A 17,322-nucleotide genomic window follows, 5' to 3' on the forward strand; every position below is an offset into this window, starting at 1 on the left:
CCACTGCAGCGTCCATCGCAGTGCGTCGACGGGATCGAAAGTGCCGTGCAGGCAGGATAAGATGCGCCCTGCAGAATGGTCACACCTGAGAGCAAGAAAACTTTTAGTTATGATGAATCACACAGCACACTAGTTGAGTCACAACAGGCACTCTTTTTATAGGATGTTAAAATGCATTTCTATGAAATTTTGAAGATAGTTAAAATGAGTTCTAGGGATTCACATGAACAATGTTCACTGAAAGATAAGCACTTCAAAGTATGGGATTCTTCATAATTTTTATACCTTGCAGGGGCGCGGGAACTACTTTCCGACCGGGGGGGGGGGGGGCACACCATAATAGAGATCAACCTAGGGTACCCCCAAATCTAGTTTTCTCACCAGTTTTAGGCCACTTATTTTTCACCCCTCTGCTTTTTCAACAAAAAAGAAAACATTTGCAAAAAAGTGTGGTATTCCGTCTCAAAGCTGTGGGGGCACCGCCCCCACGGCCCCAGAGTTGGGGGGGCAAGCTGCCCCCACTGCTTCCCTGGCTCCCGCGCCTATGATAGGTACCTTGTGTTCTGTACATTTATGTGTGCAATTTTCACGTCTATATACCTGAAAACAGTTAACAAGCACATATGTACACTTGCGACTTGCGTGATGCATAGTTTTGCTAAAATTTCAGCTCTGTCTTTAACTACCTATCAAAAGAAGACCCCAAAACATCAAAATTTGTTAAAGTAACCCAGTTTTACAGTGCCTGCATACCTACTTTGATATTTGCTAAGCGCTCACCTGTTCAGTAGGTACCCCTATGCTGTTTAACTCATAATTTGTCAAGCCAACAGTAGGTGCAATAAAAGTAAAAGGATTTTAAAAAATATAACCATAAGAAAACACAGTGCTTACTTTTCGGGTGCGCCGTTTTCGCCGCTGTCTGCTTCAAATGCCTACAGTATTACTAAGGCTGCTGTAAAACTTTTTCGTCACGGGGCTGAAATGTGACATCACTAGAACTTGAGTTTTTATGACGAAATTGATAGTTTGGTGATTGTTCAGGCATAATTTATTTGAATTTTGCTATTAAAAGTTTGATTTGAATAATGATCTAGGTCGATGGGTTGTCAGTTTAGGAAACGAGGTCTTCGAGCATGTCTTCGACAGCTTTCTTTGATTAACTAATGACGTAAAAATAGTTTTAAGAAGGAGGTATAATGCGAATCGTTTGTTATTTCGGCATTCTGCTCATTTTCCATGTATTGGATTGCTAGCTGCTATAGCTTAGTAGCTCATTGGTTATCAATCACGGTCATAGAATACTATCAGGAATATAGAATACTATACTGGTTATCAATAAAGAGAATATGAATTTTACCAATGAGAAGTCGGGGACCGGCAGCATGCTGTCAAAGAAAACTGTCTTAGCAGCGCTGGTACTCAGTTTATTTATTACATCTGTGGGGTTAGGTGTGGTTGGGTGACATTTATTCATCCCAGCTTCATTTATGCTGGCATTTATTTATTTGTGACTCATAAATCCTCCTGACTGCTGATGAATCTTTTAAGTGCTCATCTGTGTTTTATTTTTATGTTGTTTGACACTTGAAACTGGTGGCCAGTGGTGTTAGAACTTTGAGTACTGATCCTTATATAATTTTTGGCAGTGTGTTTTCCTATTAAAATGTGTGACCAGCTATGGACTGTTCATCTGGACCCTGCAGTGCATTACGTGTATCATTGCATTATTTGGTCATGGGCTACAAACACATCATTGACCTTGACCTAACTTGACCTGAAATGACCTCAGCAGCAAAAACCTGGTCGAATACAATAGCTGGCTTGGCACCACAAAACTGCATCGTCATCGGTATATGATGAGCAGCGCACTTGGTATTGAACGATGACCCAAAACCAACATTTTTTAGTTTGACCTGACCTGGAAGGTCAATGACTGACATGAGAAGGTAAAACTGGGTATCATTGGATTTGTCTCTTCCCAAAGAATCTTTTTGGTCTTTACTGTGAAGCTCTATCTCCAACAGGAACGAAATGGTGCGGGGGTGGCACCCCCCCCCCCATGTGCGTTCTAGGATGGCCCATGTGCGCTCTGGGATGGGAAAATGGCATGTGCGGGTGAGGGTTAAGGGGCCTGAAAGGGCAGTGGGCCTTCAGCAGGCTCTACTTTTTCTGCTCTTGCATCTGTCTGGAGACTGAATTTCATCTGATTGAAGCTTCCAGCCTCAGTACCTAGGCTAATTGTTTTTGGTGATAACTGTATTCATCCTGTTTAATTTATGGCTCCATTGTTGTGGCTTGGGCAAAGTCTGAAGAATAAAGATAGACATGTTTTGATTCAGATTTTCTCAGCAATAACATTTTTATTGAAGATAAGGCTGACATCTGTGAATGAAACCATGGTAGTTACCAGGATAATTTCCAGTCTAGCAATTTCATGTCAGTTACTCCTTTTGGGAACAAAAAAAAAAACGTAATTAGTAATTAGCCCATTTGAATGACATTTGACTTGCATTTTGGCAGATATTGCATGATGGATTGAAGTTGAATTGCATCTTGTTTCTAAGAAGAACCACATGAACTTATGGTCTTATTAATGAGTTATCAGTGCTCTGTATAGTCTATCGTTCCAAGACTTGTGACGAATCAGCCATGTCACTGCATGAGCCAGATCTGGGCAATATGTCAGTGGCCATCATTGGCTCCAACACCACCAACAGCACGACGTTCTACCAGCTGCAGGTGTCGATCGACTCTCACCAGTGGGTGGTCGAGCACCGCTACTCGAATTTCGCCGAGCTCAACTCGCAGCTGGTCGGCGACAAGCTGATCCCCGTCGACCTTCTGCCCGGGAAGAAACTGATCGGCAGCCGCGAGCCGGCGTTCGTCGACCGGCGCCGCCAGGACCTGGAGGCCTACATCCGCCGCGTGGTGGCGCTGCTTCAGGTCAACCTGCCCGACGTGCTGGCCAGGTTCCTCCAGCTGGAGGTGTACGACGTGGGCTGGATGCTGCGGCGCCAGGCGTTCCTCTGCTTTGTGCACGAGGGCGCCTACCTGGGCGGCCAGCGGCTGCTGACGCTCTCGCCGATGGAGGTGCAGGGCCTGACACAGCTGGTGCGCGAGGGGCGCGCCGACTCGTTCTTCCACGAGAGCAAACTGAGCACGCCGCCGTCTCAGGTGGTGGACGTGGCCACGCAGGTGGCCTGTCTGCGTGTGGCCGGCTCGTGGCAGGAGCTGCCGCGCTCCAACATACGGCCGGCCGCCTACCCGTTCTCGCTGGAGCTGTTCCGCGCGCTGCGCAAGCTGACGCTGCACGAGGTGCCCATCTCGTCGGTGGCGTCGCTGGCCGAGCTGCGCGGCCAGCTGGTCGAGCTGTCCGTGGTCGGCGGCGCCGTGCGCGAGCTACGCGACGTGCTGCTCTGCGGCGAGGTACACCGGGACGGGCCGCCGTCTGCCGAGCACCAGTGGCCCGCGCTGCTGCACCTCACACTGCGCGACAACGCGGTGCGCGGCGTGGACGAGTCGGCGGCGGCGCTGCTGCCGCGGCTCACCTCGCTCGACCTGTCCACAAACGCCATCGAGCAGGTGGGCCATCTGGCGGCGCTGCCGGCGCTACGCCACCTGGACCTCTCCAACAACTGTCTCAGCGAGCTGCCCGACCTGCACACCCGGCTCGGCAACGTCACGCGGCTGCAGCTCTCCCAGAACCGCATCAGCTCACTGGCGCCGTTCGCGCGCGTCCTCTCGCTGGTGCAGCTAGACCTCAGCTTCAACCAGGTGCGCGACCTGGAGGAGGTGGCCAGCCTGCGCGGCCTGCCCTGCCTGGAGGACCTCAGTCTGGTCGGCAACCCGGTGACGGATGCCATCGACTACCGGGCGCGCGCGCTCGAGCGGCTCGGCGAGCGCGCCGCGCACGTGACGCTCGATAACGAGTCGAGCTCGCAGTCTGAGCTGGACCGGGTGCTGGTGCTGCAGGCGCTGCGCACGGCGCGCGAGGGCGGCCCCGAGTTCCTGCGCCGCGGCTGGCAGGGCCGCGTGGTGACCATCGTCTGAGCGGCGCCGGAGGGACGCGCGCCTGCCGAGCCGCCGCAGTCGGTACCGCCGCCCCGCGCCGACAGACAGGTCAGTGACCGGCACAGTGACCCTCTGACCGTAGTGGGACCCTATCGGATCAGCAGAGGCGTGCCAGGGGATGACTAAATGACACCAGAGAACTGACATGACGGGAACTTGCTCTACCGAAAGCCTCGGTGGCATCCTGGCTTAATCGCCACCAACGATAGCCCCGTAGGACAGAATCAGGACCCTGCGTTCCGTGGTTACTCGCCGGTTATTTTACGATTTTTTAAATGTAGTGACCAAGCAGGTTGTGCCAATTCGAACCCATGCATTGGATGTACTCTAGGGCTACGTCTGTTGCCCTGTGCTTTAGCTGCATTTGTGGCCGAAATGCTGTTCACGTTTTCTGTGAACTTAGCTGTTAATGTCAACCTAGGAGCTGCAACCGTTGTTACTGTTAGCGCTCTTACTGTACTTACACCAATGTCTGACATCATTGCTGTTGTGTTGGCGCTGAAACTGTATTTGCATTCGATACTTCATACTCCACCGTTGCGACACTACGCTATACTTGTTACCACAATATGCCAGCGCGTTGCGTTTGTATGTAATGTATTGACATCGGCACCATTGGATTATAAGAGTTATCCGCCGACACTGCTGGACCGGTCCGGCCTCTGTCGCTGGGCCCTCGGAGAAACACAGCGACAGAGAGATTGCCTGTGAAACTCAATCATACTGAGCTGCTCTCTCGTTAGTGTGTTGTGGCTCGCGCTGTTCCATTTATCGAGTGTGCTGTGTGCCTGCCAGAAGCAATCGTGATATGAATGGTAACTTGCATTTTCAGTGTGTGCGTCTTTCATTCTATGAGCATTGTGCATTCCAGCGGGTCGGTAAATCTGATATTTATGAACAGCCGCGCTTATTTGCAAGTATCTAATATATCGAAAATGCAACACACCAATGTTTTCTTGGCGCTAGAAATAATTAACCGTTGTGGTGCGGCAAAATCTAACACGCCTGTGTGTTGTACTGTTGTAGTGATGACCTCCCTCTCCCAGACGCCTGTTTCCTTTCCTAACTCAATTTTTCCTTCTCAGCCCCTGGAGCGGCGCTGGGCGTTGCTGTATCTCCTCCAATCCTGTGGAGATCTGTCTGCAGTTCCCGCCTCTTGAGGTCCAGCCGAGGTCCAACTGAGGTTCATCTGGGGTCCGGCCGGTGTCCAGCCGAGGTCCGGTCCGACTGAGCTGCTCCTGGGCTGAGCTGCCTCCTGACCTGCGGCGGATGGTGACCTGTCGCCCCGTCAGCCCTGCCGGGTCCGACCCGCGCGCCGTGTGAGGTACGGAGATCTGCTGTGGGGGACCTTCCCCGACACCCCTGCCATCTGACGGACGGGACCCGCAGCTCCGCCCCGCGGCCAGGTGGCGCTCCGCTGACCGGGAGTGGTGTTTGTGTTTACGATTTGTGACGTGTTTGTGGTGCAGTAGGCTCCCCTGACTCAAGTAGTTTAATCCCTACTACGTGCTCCAGCTGTGCTTCGAACAACTTTAAGAGTGCTTGTCTGACTTTCGAGAACTGCAAGTCACCGAGGATCCGCTCCCTGACCATCCCAGCTCACTGCCCCTCCGCCGCTCCCAGTAACACCGCGCGGGCGGGGGAAGCTGGTTGTAACGGGCCGTGATCCCATCTCTAACCCAGGGCGAGAAGGAAGCCGGCTGTAGGCTCTTGATCGCAAAGCGCGGCTCTCACGGTTAATTTTTGTCCTAAGTGTCATCTGCAGGCCTGAGAGTAAACCTAGCGTTTACCGGAGTCCACAGAGGTACCGTTATTACAGCATACCCACCTACATTTTTGAAATTTTACCGAGATGCGCCAAATCACAAATACAGAGCAGAGCAGTTGGTTCAGCATGCTAGCTTTGTTCCTCGACTCACGGATCACGAGCCCAGGAACTAGATGGACCCACGCCGGCCGGATCCGGTGAAAGTTCTGGCGAATGTTACCGTGGACTTTGGCCCTCCGGCGCCCTAATGGGAATCGCTACGGTGGGTGCAGGCTAACCAACGATCGGTAAAACGTGATCAATGCTAACCGGGCTGGGGCCCGGCTTTGCAGGAATATCATCGAAGGGAATAAGCAATATTGACTTGAAAGCTGGTGGTTTTCATCTCGACTAGCTTGGCCCGACCTTCGCCGAAAATAGGTCGTAAGCGCGTCCCATTATCACCCGCATTAACCGAGCCCCGCCCGGGTGTGTCGCTGTAGAGGCGTTCTCTGGTCGTATTCTGTTGTGTAACAAACCGCAGCACCGTTTCCGGGCCGCCAGGTATTCTGACGCGTCTGATGTCGGGGAAACACACCGCAAACAATCGGCGGCCTCGGCTGACAGCGGCGGCGGCTCCGCGGCCGGCCTGGGTTTGTGCGTCCGTCGCGGGTGGCGGGTCCTATGTCACCGCCGGGCGTCCCTGCGACGGTGTGCCACGGCCCGGCCGGCGTGGAGAGCTGAATCGGTGTCGGGCCGCCGTTGGTACGACCTCCCCCTCGCCGGCGCTGACGGGGGGGGGGGCTGCTCTCGCCGGTGACGAGCCGCGCCGGAAGTGACGGCCGGACGTCACAGAGAGCGTGACGGTCCATAGTTGAACGTGCCGGCCGGCGGGGCTCGGTACCGAGCACTGGGCTCCGCTCCCGGACCTGGTGGCGAACCCGAGAGCGGCGCCGGCGCCGGCAGTGGCTGCCCGACACCCCGGCGGGACGCGCACCCGGCGGACGGACGGGAGGGACAGCCGGCCGAGTCCGAGCAGCTGCGAGCAGACGGCCGGGCGCCGGTGTCCGGTGGAGGCGCTCTGGGCCGCTCCGGACCGCATCGGTCACACCCGTGACGTGCTCAGTGACAGCGGCGCCCCCCACCTGCCGGCGGTGACGCGCGCGACCTTGTGACCTTTGGTGCGCCGGGCCGGGCCGGGCGGCGCCGCGCAGCCGGCACAGAGCAGTGCAAGGCCCTATGAGCAGTGGTCCGCCGCGCTCCGGGCCAGCACGATGCGGATCGAGAACCCGACGTTCGCGCTGACGCCGGAGCCGTCGGCGCCGTCGGTGACGGCGGGCGACCCGTCGCCGGATGTGACGCGCACCGAGCCGGCCGCCGTCGAGCAGCTGAGCTCGGCCGACAAGGCCGGCCTGGTGGACGGCGCCGCCGACAGCGACGTCGTCTACGTGCGCGGCTGGCGGCTGCGCAAACTGTGGCTCTGGCAGGCGCTGGCCGCCGCCTGCCTCGCCCTGTTCGTCATCATGGGTAAGACCGCCGACCGGGGGAGCTGGGAGGGGCGGAAGGGTGACGTCCGGAGTTCGGAATAGCCGGGATCCTACAGAGCTCTTGTTTTTATAGTCCAGTGTAATGGCGGTGTAATGTGGCGCCTGTGGCAACGATTGGTATGGTGCAATGGTAAGTGCTCAGCTGCTCTGCACGTTTACGCTCATATTATGACAGATATGAGCATGTGTGAGAGGTTGCATAATCTCGTGTCCGATTTTAGGTCCTTCACGAGTAGAACCTACACGGTACCCATTCCAACTTGACGTCCTTCCCATTCGGTAATACGATCCCGGCCACGCTCCACAACAACACATCTCGGATTTTGGTTACGAGTTTCATTGAGACCGTGTTATTATCGTGTTGCCTGTAGTTTCATTGAGCGGCCCGGCCCGGCCCGGGCTGTCACTGGCGTCACCGCGATAGGGCGCAGAACTGACTGGGGTGGGAGGTCGGCCGTGGATCGGGGCGGTGCGCTGCTCGATGCCGCTGATTCTGCGTGACGCCGGCCGGCACGGTGCATTCGGCACGGTCGCTCGCCAGTTAGTCGGTTAATTTAGTCGGCGGCGCCGCGGGCCGGGACTGACCTTCGGAATAGTCGGGCCGGGCTCTTGGGAGGCTGTTTAGTGTTTAACCTCTACCCCGTCTGCAACGACAGCGGAACGCATAGTAAATCCGCAATATCTGCAAATGGGATGCACAGATATACGGCCCGAGCTGGAACACCATGATAATGTGAAGGTGGACTCTGGTAGATGGTTGCTCATGTTGTCCTACGGTAGGCTGGCGATCTCATTGATCATTCTATGTGCTATTTTTAGAAGGAAGATGCTTTTGGGAACGTGATGGGATATTGTGCGAGATGTGCACTGCACATACCGTGTGATCGCTGTCCTGTCTGTCCTATTTGACCGTGAGATGGACTACTGTGCCGGCAGTGGTGGCCTACTCTGCTCGAGGCGGCGGCAGCGACACCCCAGTCAGCAGCGCAGTCACCGGCGGAAACAGCAGCGGCGGCATCACCACCACCACCACAACCACCACCACCACCCCCAGCACCACCACGACGGCGCCGCCCGGCCAGCTGCACGAGTGCTCCCAGCCCGACTGCGTGTTCCAGGCCGCCGACATCGTCCGCCTGATGAACTTCTCCGCCGACCCGTGCACCGACTTCTACAGCTACGCGTGCGGCAACTTTGAGCAGGTGGCGCCGCACCGGCGCTCCTCCCGGTAAGCACGCGCCCAGAACGGGAGGAGGGCGTGCGCAGATTGTCCGTCATCGTAAATTCCCGGCCGTTATGTCAATATTACCTACGGTTAGAACTCGGTGATACATAAACATCGATAATGATCATAAAACATATTGTAAAATAGCTAAGCCAGATTGGAGTGGGAGAGGTCGAAGGGTTAGGATCGATTATGTTTAGGAACTCCCAAGGCCGCCCTCGACGCCGTGCTGCACGGCCCCGTCTCCCGGTCCCGGTCGCAGGCTCACGTATCGGCGGCGCGTGGTCTCGCCTGTTTGGCCACAGATGGCCAGGCACGCGCTCCACCATTGATCGAAGGCCTCATGCGGCTCAATGTGCGGCCTTTGTCACGTTCGCAGCGTGCTACACACGCCGGCATTGTCCAACTGTCGCCACGGAATGCCCACCAGGCTGCAATACTTGTGCAGCCAGCTGGGGTTGCAGTGCCTTACTTTCACATATATTATTTATTTCGGGCAGGAAACGTCCGTGTATAAATTTGTGCATCCACTGTGAGTGGACTGTCTGTTCAATACCAGCTGGTACAGTTTAGGCCGGTACAGAACACTTTTATGTCAGACCATTCCGCCAGTCGGTGTAACCGGCGCTGTGACCGTGCGTTCCCCCAGGAGCGTGTACTCTGTGCCCGACTGGCTGACCACGCAGAACAACGAGCGCGTCGTGGAGCTGCTCGAGGACAGACCGGACGCCTACAGCCCCGACTCGGCCCTGTGGAAGCTCAAGACGCTCTACTCCAGCTGCCTGGACGACTACGCCAACCTGCGCAACGCCGGAAAACGCATGGTCAAACTCATCGGTAAGCCAACGGCGCGGCAGCTGTTGTAGCGTGTTACAGTCACGCATATACTGACATTGAAATGTCATGTCCCAGTCGAATGATTACAAAAGCTATGCGAGGAGAGGAAAACGTCATGTCATGCAGTAATGTTGCAGCTGCAACGATGACACGGTGCCAACAATGACGGGTGTATGGCGTAGTTCGCCATACCACCGTCCGTTCTGTGGCCTGTTACTGCTCCCCCACGGGGACAGTTACATGCCACAGTCACAGGCCACAGTAACTGCAGTGTAACTGCTCCCCACAGTATAGTTTTGCCCGATCGCTGGGCCGTTGGTGGACGAACATCATTTGAAGCCCATGCCGTCTGTGGGTGAAGTGTATTACATCGCTGATGTGTCACTTACTAGTGTGACCTCTGACATCCGTTATCTACCTGATGAGACCTATGTGCCGTACTAGTGTGACCTCTATGACCCGATATGACCTGAGTCTGCCCTGTACCCGTTCAGACGGTCTTGGAGGTCTGGACCTGTGGGGCACGTGGGACCCGCAGTTCTGGCTGTTCAACAACACATTCAGAAAGGTACACGACGAACACTGGACAGACGCCATGATGAACTTCTTCTGGGTGCGCAACCCGCGCGACCCCAGCAAAAATCTGCTCAGGGTGAGTCGGGACGCGGCGAACGTCTGGTTCAGTCGTCTGGTTCAGCTCCTGTCGTGCTTTAAATAGGGCTGAGCCTCGTCTATAAGTAATAGACATTCATGTGGAACATTAGGACGAAGGAGGCTTGTCAATGAATGCCGAAGGAGTCCGGAATGGTTATGTGATATTGTAAACCGTGACGATTTCGTACTTTATTTCTCAGATAACAAAGTCGGGCCTCGGCGTACCGTACCTCCGCGCCTACATGAACCCAGATCTTCCCGTCTACGAGGAGGTACGTATTACACCGTGTCGGTTAGCTGGGCTGTGTTTCGTATGACGCCTTTTACCGACAAGCCAGATACTATACTATGTTAGATATGTAAGGCATATGTATTCTTAAATATATGTTACCTTGTCGACATCTGTGTCCCAAATCAAAATTCACCGACTAATGTTACTAAGTTGGACGCCCGAGCGCTTTTTTCAAGCGTACTACTTGTGTCGTAAATTAATGCCTACCCAGTTTGTGATAATTATAGTGCGTTCTGATAAGTATTATTATTTGACTCTAATGACCGACCGTGTCCCGTCCCTCCCCCTGTGTTGACCCCGTGCCCCTGCCCCTGTGCTGACTCCGCGTCCCGCCCCTGCGGTCCAGCTGCTCTCCACGTACCAGGAGACGATGCTGAACGTCATGGGCATGCTGGTGCGGGACTCTGGCGTCAACGTCACGGCGCTGAACCGCTCCTGCGGCGACCGGTGTCTGGACGACTTCGTCAGCGACGTGCTCGACTTCGAGACCAAGCTGGCAAACGTCAGTCGCAGGGACGGGCGGGACGGGTGCTCCATCAGAGTGTCGCACACTACCCCCGTAACATAAAGACGGTGCCTGATCAGGCGGCCAGACCGAGCTCTGGAATCGGTACCGCAGAGCCCTCCCCGTAGCATATAAACCGTGCCTAAACAAATGGCGGTAACGAGTTATCGGTACCGTAGCATCTTCTCGCATCATTCGCCATTCGGTGCCACAGACTAGAAACTCGGCCTGCGCCCACCACTGTACCGCAGCATCCCCGACATAAACAAGTGCCCGTCTGTTCGGCACCGACCCTGCCCCCCCCCCCCTTCCCCGCTGACCGTTCCGACGCGGTGCCGCAGATCTCGCTGGTCCCCATAGTGCCGTACACGCTGCGCCGACGCTCAGTGTCACCCCGCTCGGCCGGCGGCCCAGCCTGGTTCGGCCGCCGACGGCGCAGGCGACAGGCGTTCTTCCGGCGCCGTCTGAGGATGGCACCGTCCACCCAGCGGCTCAGTCTGGCCGACCTCAGCCGCGTGGCGCCCCAGGTGAGAGGCACTGGGGACCTCAGCGGGACCCTGGCCCAGGTGAGGCACTGGTGACCTCAGCCGCATGGCGCCACAGGTGAGACACTACACTGGTGACCTCACCCGGACCCTACGACAGGTGAGGCATTGGCGACCTCAGCCGGACCCTGCCCCAGTTAATAGACCCTGCTGCCGACACACGGTGGAGGCTCCTCCCGCAGGCTCTCCAGTGCTGCGAGTTTCACACCTTAGTGAAAAACACCGTGAAATTTTGTTTTCACGTGATGATTTTGTGTTTGGTCTCATGGAAGCGCCCGTTGTCCTGCTAACTGCGTCTGGATCCTAAATTCGCTGTGGGCTGCTGAAGATTTGTGTGTTTCACGTTCGTGGGATAACCTAATTAATTCAACCTGTGCAATTCGTGTAGTGTGACAACTGCAGTTTTAAACGGTTATTCAACGGATGATGTCACATTATTATGTAACTCACTGTAAACGTGCGCATCAAGCGTAATGGTTGTGAATGTGAAGTGTCATATAATCAGGTCACACGCCGTTTTCCTTTCGTGGATGTCACGCTCCTCCGGTGGTTAGGGGGGAGGGGGGAGGGGGGGGGGGCGGCAGAGTCGGCTGCCTCCGCCGCTGTCTCTCGGGGGAGTGTCTCGCCTCTCAGCAGCGTGTGCGGTTGGTCCGGAGCAGCGCGGTGGGTAACAGCTGCACCTCTGTGGCCAGGTGGACTGGGTCGGTCTACTGGAGGACCTGATGGGCGCCAACATCGTCACAGCCTCCACCTGGGTGGAAATACCGCGAGACGGCTACATACAGAAACTCAACGAACTCATACGCACCGAAAACAAAAGGTAGTCACCAGTATAGCGCCTTTTGGGGCGATTAACGGAGCGAGCGAGGGGGTGAGTCTTGCGCGTGCGAAATTTCGAGGGGGTACCTCCAACTGACTTGTGCACGGCACCCTACTGACCGGTTTCTAGCGATGTGCCAAATTTGAGCACAATCGGCCCAGCCGTTCTCGAGATCTGGGAGCGGCACCCTGCACGTGCGCACGTGCAAAATGGGTCCCAACTGACTTGTGCACGGCACCCTACTAAATGGTCCCTAACCGTGTACCAAATTTGAGCGCCATCGGTCCAGCCGTTCTCGAGATCTTGAAACGACCCCTGCACGTGCGCACGTGCAGCAGCACCCCAACTCTGGCACATGGATATGCAGTGCCTAGTGGGTGCCTACCTACATGCCAACTTTGAGCGCAATCGGCCAAGTAGTTACCGAGATATTGCAACAATTACAAAACTGACACGTCTTCGTTTTGCACGTGGCACGTGCAGAAGGGGTCACCCAAATGCATCGGGAATAGTCCAATACTTGGTAGAAGGAATGAAGCTACCCTACAAAAATTACCGCATGTAAATCGGTCAAGTGGTTGCTGAGATATAAGCATCGCAAAAGCGTCCGCACGGCCGGCCGCTCATACTCAGAAATTTCCGTTAATCTAAGGAAAGACTACGCTCGCTTCGCTCGCTCCGTAATAATGCTAGCATACCATTTAGCCATAGTTCCGTAAAACTCTTCGTTTTGTAAATGCAGACTTTTTCTGCTATTCACATGGAGCTCTCATGTGCCGGTTATCATCCTTGGCTTTCTTGAACGCAACCTAATTTGTCCCTAGGTCAAGTAAAGTTACTAGTTGTGAGGTGGCTCTTGTTTCATTGATATTTCCTATCCTGTCCTGTTCCAAAGTTGGCTCGCCGCGGCTGCCTCTGATCGCTGGGTTGCCGGCTGGCCGTGATTGCAGGACGGTGCACCACTACCTGGTATGGACGGTAATCCGACGACACCTGATGGCCATGAGTGCCGACTACGTCTACCAGAGGACGCAGATGGACGTGGTAAGAACGACCGTCACCCGCTGCACAGCCGAGGGTTGTCTGACCGCTCCCGAAGACCGTAGCTTCAATCACAATGCGATCTGCGGGTCCTGCATGGCCGCACCAAATAATTATGGATACATACCAGTAAAACGCCTTTTGGGCGAAGAACGAGCGAGCGAGATAGTGAGCCCTGCACGTGCGCAAGGGCGAGAGGGTACTTCCAACGGGCTTGTGCAAAGTACCCTTCTAACCGGTCGCTAGCGGTGTGCCAAATTTGAACGCAATCGGCCCAGCCGTTCCTGAGATCTAGAAGCGGCATTCTGCACGTGCGCACGTGCAAGCGGGGTCCAAACTGACTTTTGCACGGCACCCTACTAACTGGTCCCCAACCGTGTACCAAATTTGAGCGCAATCGGCCCAGCCGTTCTCGAGATCTGGGATCGCCCCCTGCACGTGCGCACGTGCTGTAGCACCCCAACCTTAACACATGCAGATGAATTATCTGATGGAGACCTAACTGTGTACCGAGTTTCAATTCAATCGGCCCAACCGTTGTGCCGTTATTGAGGTTGCAATTTTGGGGGTTCTTAAAAAATGTCCAACCGTGTACCAAATTTACCACGCGCCACGTGCGGTGGTTGGCAAGAACGCATGGTGGCCATCACACCACAGAACTTTTACGTCCAAGTGACATTCAGTAAAGAAGACCGCTTGTCAATCGGATGTCCCGGTCCTAAGATATTAGCTTTTGAAGAGCGTCCCCACGGCCGTCCCCGTCCGGCCGGCCGGCCGCTCATACTCAGGATTTTCCCTTAATTCAGTATGAACTCGCTCGCTCGCTGCGCTCGCTCGCTCGTAATTACATACCCGTAGACAATGCACCGCCCTCGCCTTATAGTTTTAGTCTGTGTCGCTGATAGTCCTGCATATTTTGCCCGATTGTGTGCCTCTAACGCCCCGGCCCGGTCCGCTCGCGCCAGGCGTTCCAGCGCGGCCGGCGGCCGCCCTCGCGGCCCGAGTTCTGCCGCTCGTCGCTCGACCAGCACATGCCCGAGGCGGTCGGCATGCTCTTCGTCAAGGACCACATCGGCCTGGAGACGCTGCACCAGACGGCCAACTTCACCGGGCGCCTGGTGGCCGCCTTCAGCGACAGCCTGCGGCCCTGGATGACCGAGGCCGTGCGACGCCGGGCCGACGGCATCCTCGGCAACACCAGCTTCCACTACGGCTTCCCCAAGTGGATCATGGACGAGCGCGAGCTGGACAGCTACTTCGAGCCGCTCGGCATCGCTGAGGGAGACTTCTTCAGGAACATGAAGAACATGGACCTGTTTAAGCGGATTCAGCTGAGGAACAAGCTCAAGTACGGCAACAACAAGCAGCGCTGGACCATCGAGGCCACGCAGTGAGTGCGGACAGGGCGGGACGGGGACCGGACACCTCTGGTGGCACCGACGGTCCGACCCCGGTCTGAGCAGGGTCCCGGGGTGAATTTCATGAGCCTGGGTTAAAACTTGCGTGATCAGTTTGTGCTTGCAGCTGTTGCTTGAATCCAGTTCATTTCAGTTTGCCCCCATTTCACTGTGGCATGTTTTGTAATTGACCCGGTGGCCCTGTGTTTCGGGCGATATTACAAACTGTGTCGATGACGATGTGTGTGCTCCGCTGATGGTCCTTTTCTCCCCCGGCAGCGCGCGGATCCTGAGCTCGCTGTCTGGCGGCTTTCTGGCGGTGCCGGCCGGCATGATGCAGACGCCTATCTTCTCGCCAAGCGTGCCCAGCTACATCAACACGGCAGCGCTGGGCTCGTTGGTGGCCGAACACCTGGCAGCCTTCACCGTCACAAACAACGGTAACGGGGCCTTAATGGTTATCGACCACGCTGCTGTGATTTCCCAGTGACATGCCTCGCTGACACATAACACAGGTTTTGGTTACGACCTGACATGGCCTAAGGTCGTGAGTATCGAATCTTCATGGTTGCGACATTGCAATGGTTTGCTGAGTCGGAACTCGAAACCATGATCGGCCCTAACGTAAGAAGGTTCAAATTGTCCGGGTATGGGGCCCGGCGCTGTCAGTCACCGGCCGCCCGCGTCCCGTCGCCGACAGATTCTACCACTATGGACAGCGTCTGGTGGGATGGCGCCACGTACCGCCGGTACGAGCCGTACCGCAGCTGTGTACTCGACCTGTACCGCAACCACACCGTGCGGCCCGCCATCACCTACATGAACGCCGGGGAGGTGAGAAGAGGGAGGGATAGAGGGACGGAGGGATGGGACACCAGCGTGCGGCCCGAGATCGGCTACATGCCGGAAAAAGGGGGAGGGAGGGAAAGAGGGAAATGGATATATGGGTATATATTCATTCCTTGGTCTGACTGGGAATGACACACCACGTCCCCGACGGCGGCCTGTCTGTCCCGGAGTGATATAACCGCACCCTGATCGCGCCTCCTCTCCATCTGTCCGGTAGATCCCTCTGCGTCCCGAGCGGCAGGCCTCGGTGCTCGTCAGTCGCCACTACGCGCTCTCGGTGGCGTTCGAGCACCACCGGCGACTGCTGGAGGAGAGCGGCGGGGCCGTCCGGCTGCCCGGACTGCGGCACGAGACCAGCGACCAGACCTTCTTCCTCGCCTTTGCGCAGGTGAGTAGCGTCTCGCCATCCAAGCCCTTGTGGTCAGGATGCTTGTTGCTCAAGGCGCCAGTGAACCAGTCAACAGCATCGGTGAAAATAGATAAATACTCTGGAGGACAGGCGAGTCACGCGGCACTAGAGTTCAAATTTCTGGAACCTGCTACTGTACAACATGCAAGACTTGGAACTTGGACCTTGCCGTATACCCGCGCGGCCACTGATCACCAGCTGTGTTGTTCCCCAGGCGCGCTGCGTTGGTAAAAGGTCGGACACCACCGACTACCTGCTGTACCGGCTGGCCGGCATCGTCCCCGCTCAGATCGAGTGAGTACCATACGAGTGATACGACCCCCATCGTCCCCGCTCAGATCGAGTGAGTACCCAACTACATGAGTCATGATCCCTATCGTCCCCGCTCAGATCGAGTGAGTACTTAACTAATTCGGCCCGCATTGTCCCCGCTCAGATCGAGTGAGGACCTATCTATAAGACCGACATGGGCGCACTGCATGGCGTGCTCCATCGGTGAAATGGAGTTTTGTAGACAGTACACTGGTTGACCGCTGATCGGTGACTTTTGCCTGCTGACCTCAGGTCTGACCACTGTTCCGTGCGCCGCAGGGTGAACACGGCCGTCTACAACCAGGCCTCCTTCCGCTCGGCGTTCCAGTGCGGCGCGCTGCCGGGCACCTACGACCACCAGCAGTGCGCCATCCCGTCCATCGAGGAGGCCACCTTCCGACCGCCGGCGAGCGCGCTGCAGCCGCCGCACCCCGCCGCCGGCCGCCGCTAGGGGCCAGTGGCCGCCCCGCGAGACCGGGGATAACCAACACAGGGGCCAGTAGCCCGCACCGAGGACCAGTGCCCCCCCCCCCCCCCGCCGGACTGGGGGCACAGCGGCGCCCAGTCAGTGACCATGTGATGATCCGATGTCCGTCCCAAACGGCTGTATTTGTAAGGGGCCTGTGACGCTCAGCGTCTTTTCAGTATGTGTCAGAGATGCGCCGTCCGCGGGACCAGGCAGCTATACTGTCAGCTTTTGATAAATGCGTATTAGCTTATCTGACGTAAGCACGAGGGACGTCATGTTTACGTCATGACGTAATGTCTCACACCCCTTCCCACCGATCACGGGCATTTGTGCCATCATAGTGTGTCCCGCTCTGAGCGCACAGCAATCTGATTGCCAGTCGTTCGCGTGTGTAAAAAAACGGTTAGGGTAGATTATATGAATGACTTGAAGGGCATAATTGTTCGGCTCGGGCTGCTGCACCGAGGAAAAGTGTATGAGGGATTCATATTCGCCCGTCCGTTGGACATGTTTTCTTGTATATTCGAATGCTAAACATATACTATACACCAGTCTGTTGTTACTTTTCACGCCGAGTCCGGATATGTTTCACAGGACAT

The 17,322-nt window shown here is 56.0% G+C and overlaps 2 protein-coding genes across 5 annotated transcripts; both read left to right on the plus strand.

Annotated features, from left to right (window-relative positions):
* The first annotated feature begins 1,214 nt into the window (after positions 1-1,214).
* On the plus strand, positions 1,215-5,017 carry LOC122379383 (nischarin-like). Of its 4 annotated transcripts, none has more exons than XM_043361553.1 (2): positions 1,215-1,241; positions 2,524-5,017. In XM_043361553.1, the coding sequence occupies exon 2, from the start codon at positions 2,653-2,655 to the stop codon at positions 4,051-4,053; it is 1,401 nt and encodes a 466-aa protein (XP_043217488.1). In that variant the 5' UTR covers positions 1,215-1,241; positions 2,524-2,652; the 3' UTR covers positions 4,054-5,017. The 4 variants fall into 4 exon arrangements, with proteins under 4 accessions (XP_043217488.1, XP_043217489.1, XP_043217490.1 ...); XM_043361554.1 differs by lacking the exon at positions 1,215-1,241 and adding an exon at positions 1,362-1,418; XM_043361555.1 differs by lacking the exon at positions 1,215-1,241 and adding an exon at positions 1,425-1,447.
* Positions 5,018-6,787: 1,770 nt separating this feature from the next.
* On the plus strand, positions 6,788-17,279 carry LOC122379386 (endothelin-converting enzyme homolog). The gene is made up of 15 exons (XM_043361556.1): positions 6,788-7,348; positions 8,305-8,596; positions 9,243-9,430; positions 9,925-10,082; positions 10,285-10,356; positions 10,723-10,878; positions 11,223-11,408; positions 12,119-12,246; positions 13,197-13,290; positions 14,253-14,677; positions 14,964-15,124; positions 15,385-15,518; positions 15,751-15,921; positions 16,157-16,236; positions 16,534-17,279. Exons 1-15 carry the CDS (start codon positions 7,096-7,098, stop codon positions 16,703-16,705), a joined length of 2,670 nt encoding a protein of 889 aa, XP_043217491.1. The 5' UTR covers positions 6,788-7,095; the 3' UTR covers positions 16,706-17,279.
* Positions 17,280-17,322: the final 43 nt, after the last annotated feature.

This window comes from Amphibalanus amphitrite, unplaced genomic scaffold (assembly GCF_019059575.1).
Source record: "Amphibalanus amphitrite isolate SeventyFive unplaced genomic scaffold, NRLGWU_Aamphi_draft 000076F_arrow, whole genome shotgun sequence".
Lineage (NCBI taxonomy): Eukaryota > Metazoa > Arthropoda > Thecostraca > Balanomorpha > Balanidae > Amphibalanus > Amphibalanus amphitrite.

What these genes read in the sequence shown, in the direction of transcription:
- LOC122379386 (XM_043361556.1), top strand. Translation starts at nt 7,096, where the DNA reads ATGCGGATCGAGAACCCGACGTTCGCGCTGACGCCGGAGCCGTCGGCG. An exon ending in ATCTTCCCGTCTACGAGGAG is followed by an intron (nt 10,357 to 10,722) that starts GTACGTATTACA and finishes CCTGCGGTCCAG; the next exon opens with CTGCTCTCCACGTACCAGGA. An exon ending in TCGAGACCAAGCTGGCAAAC is followed by an intron (nt 10,879 to 11,222) that starts GTCAGTCGCAGG and finishes GCGGTGCCGCAG; the next exon opens with ATCTCGCTGGTCCCCATAGT.
- LOC122379383 (XM_043361553.1), top strand. Translation starts at nt 2,653, where the DNA reads ATGTCACTGCATGAGCCAGATCTGGGCAATATGTCAGTGGCCATCATT.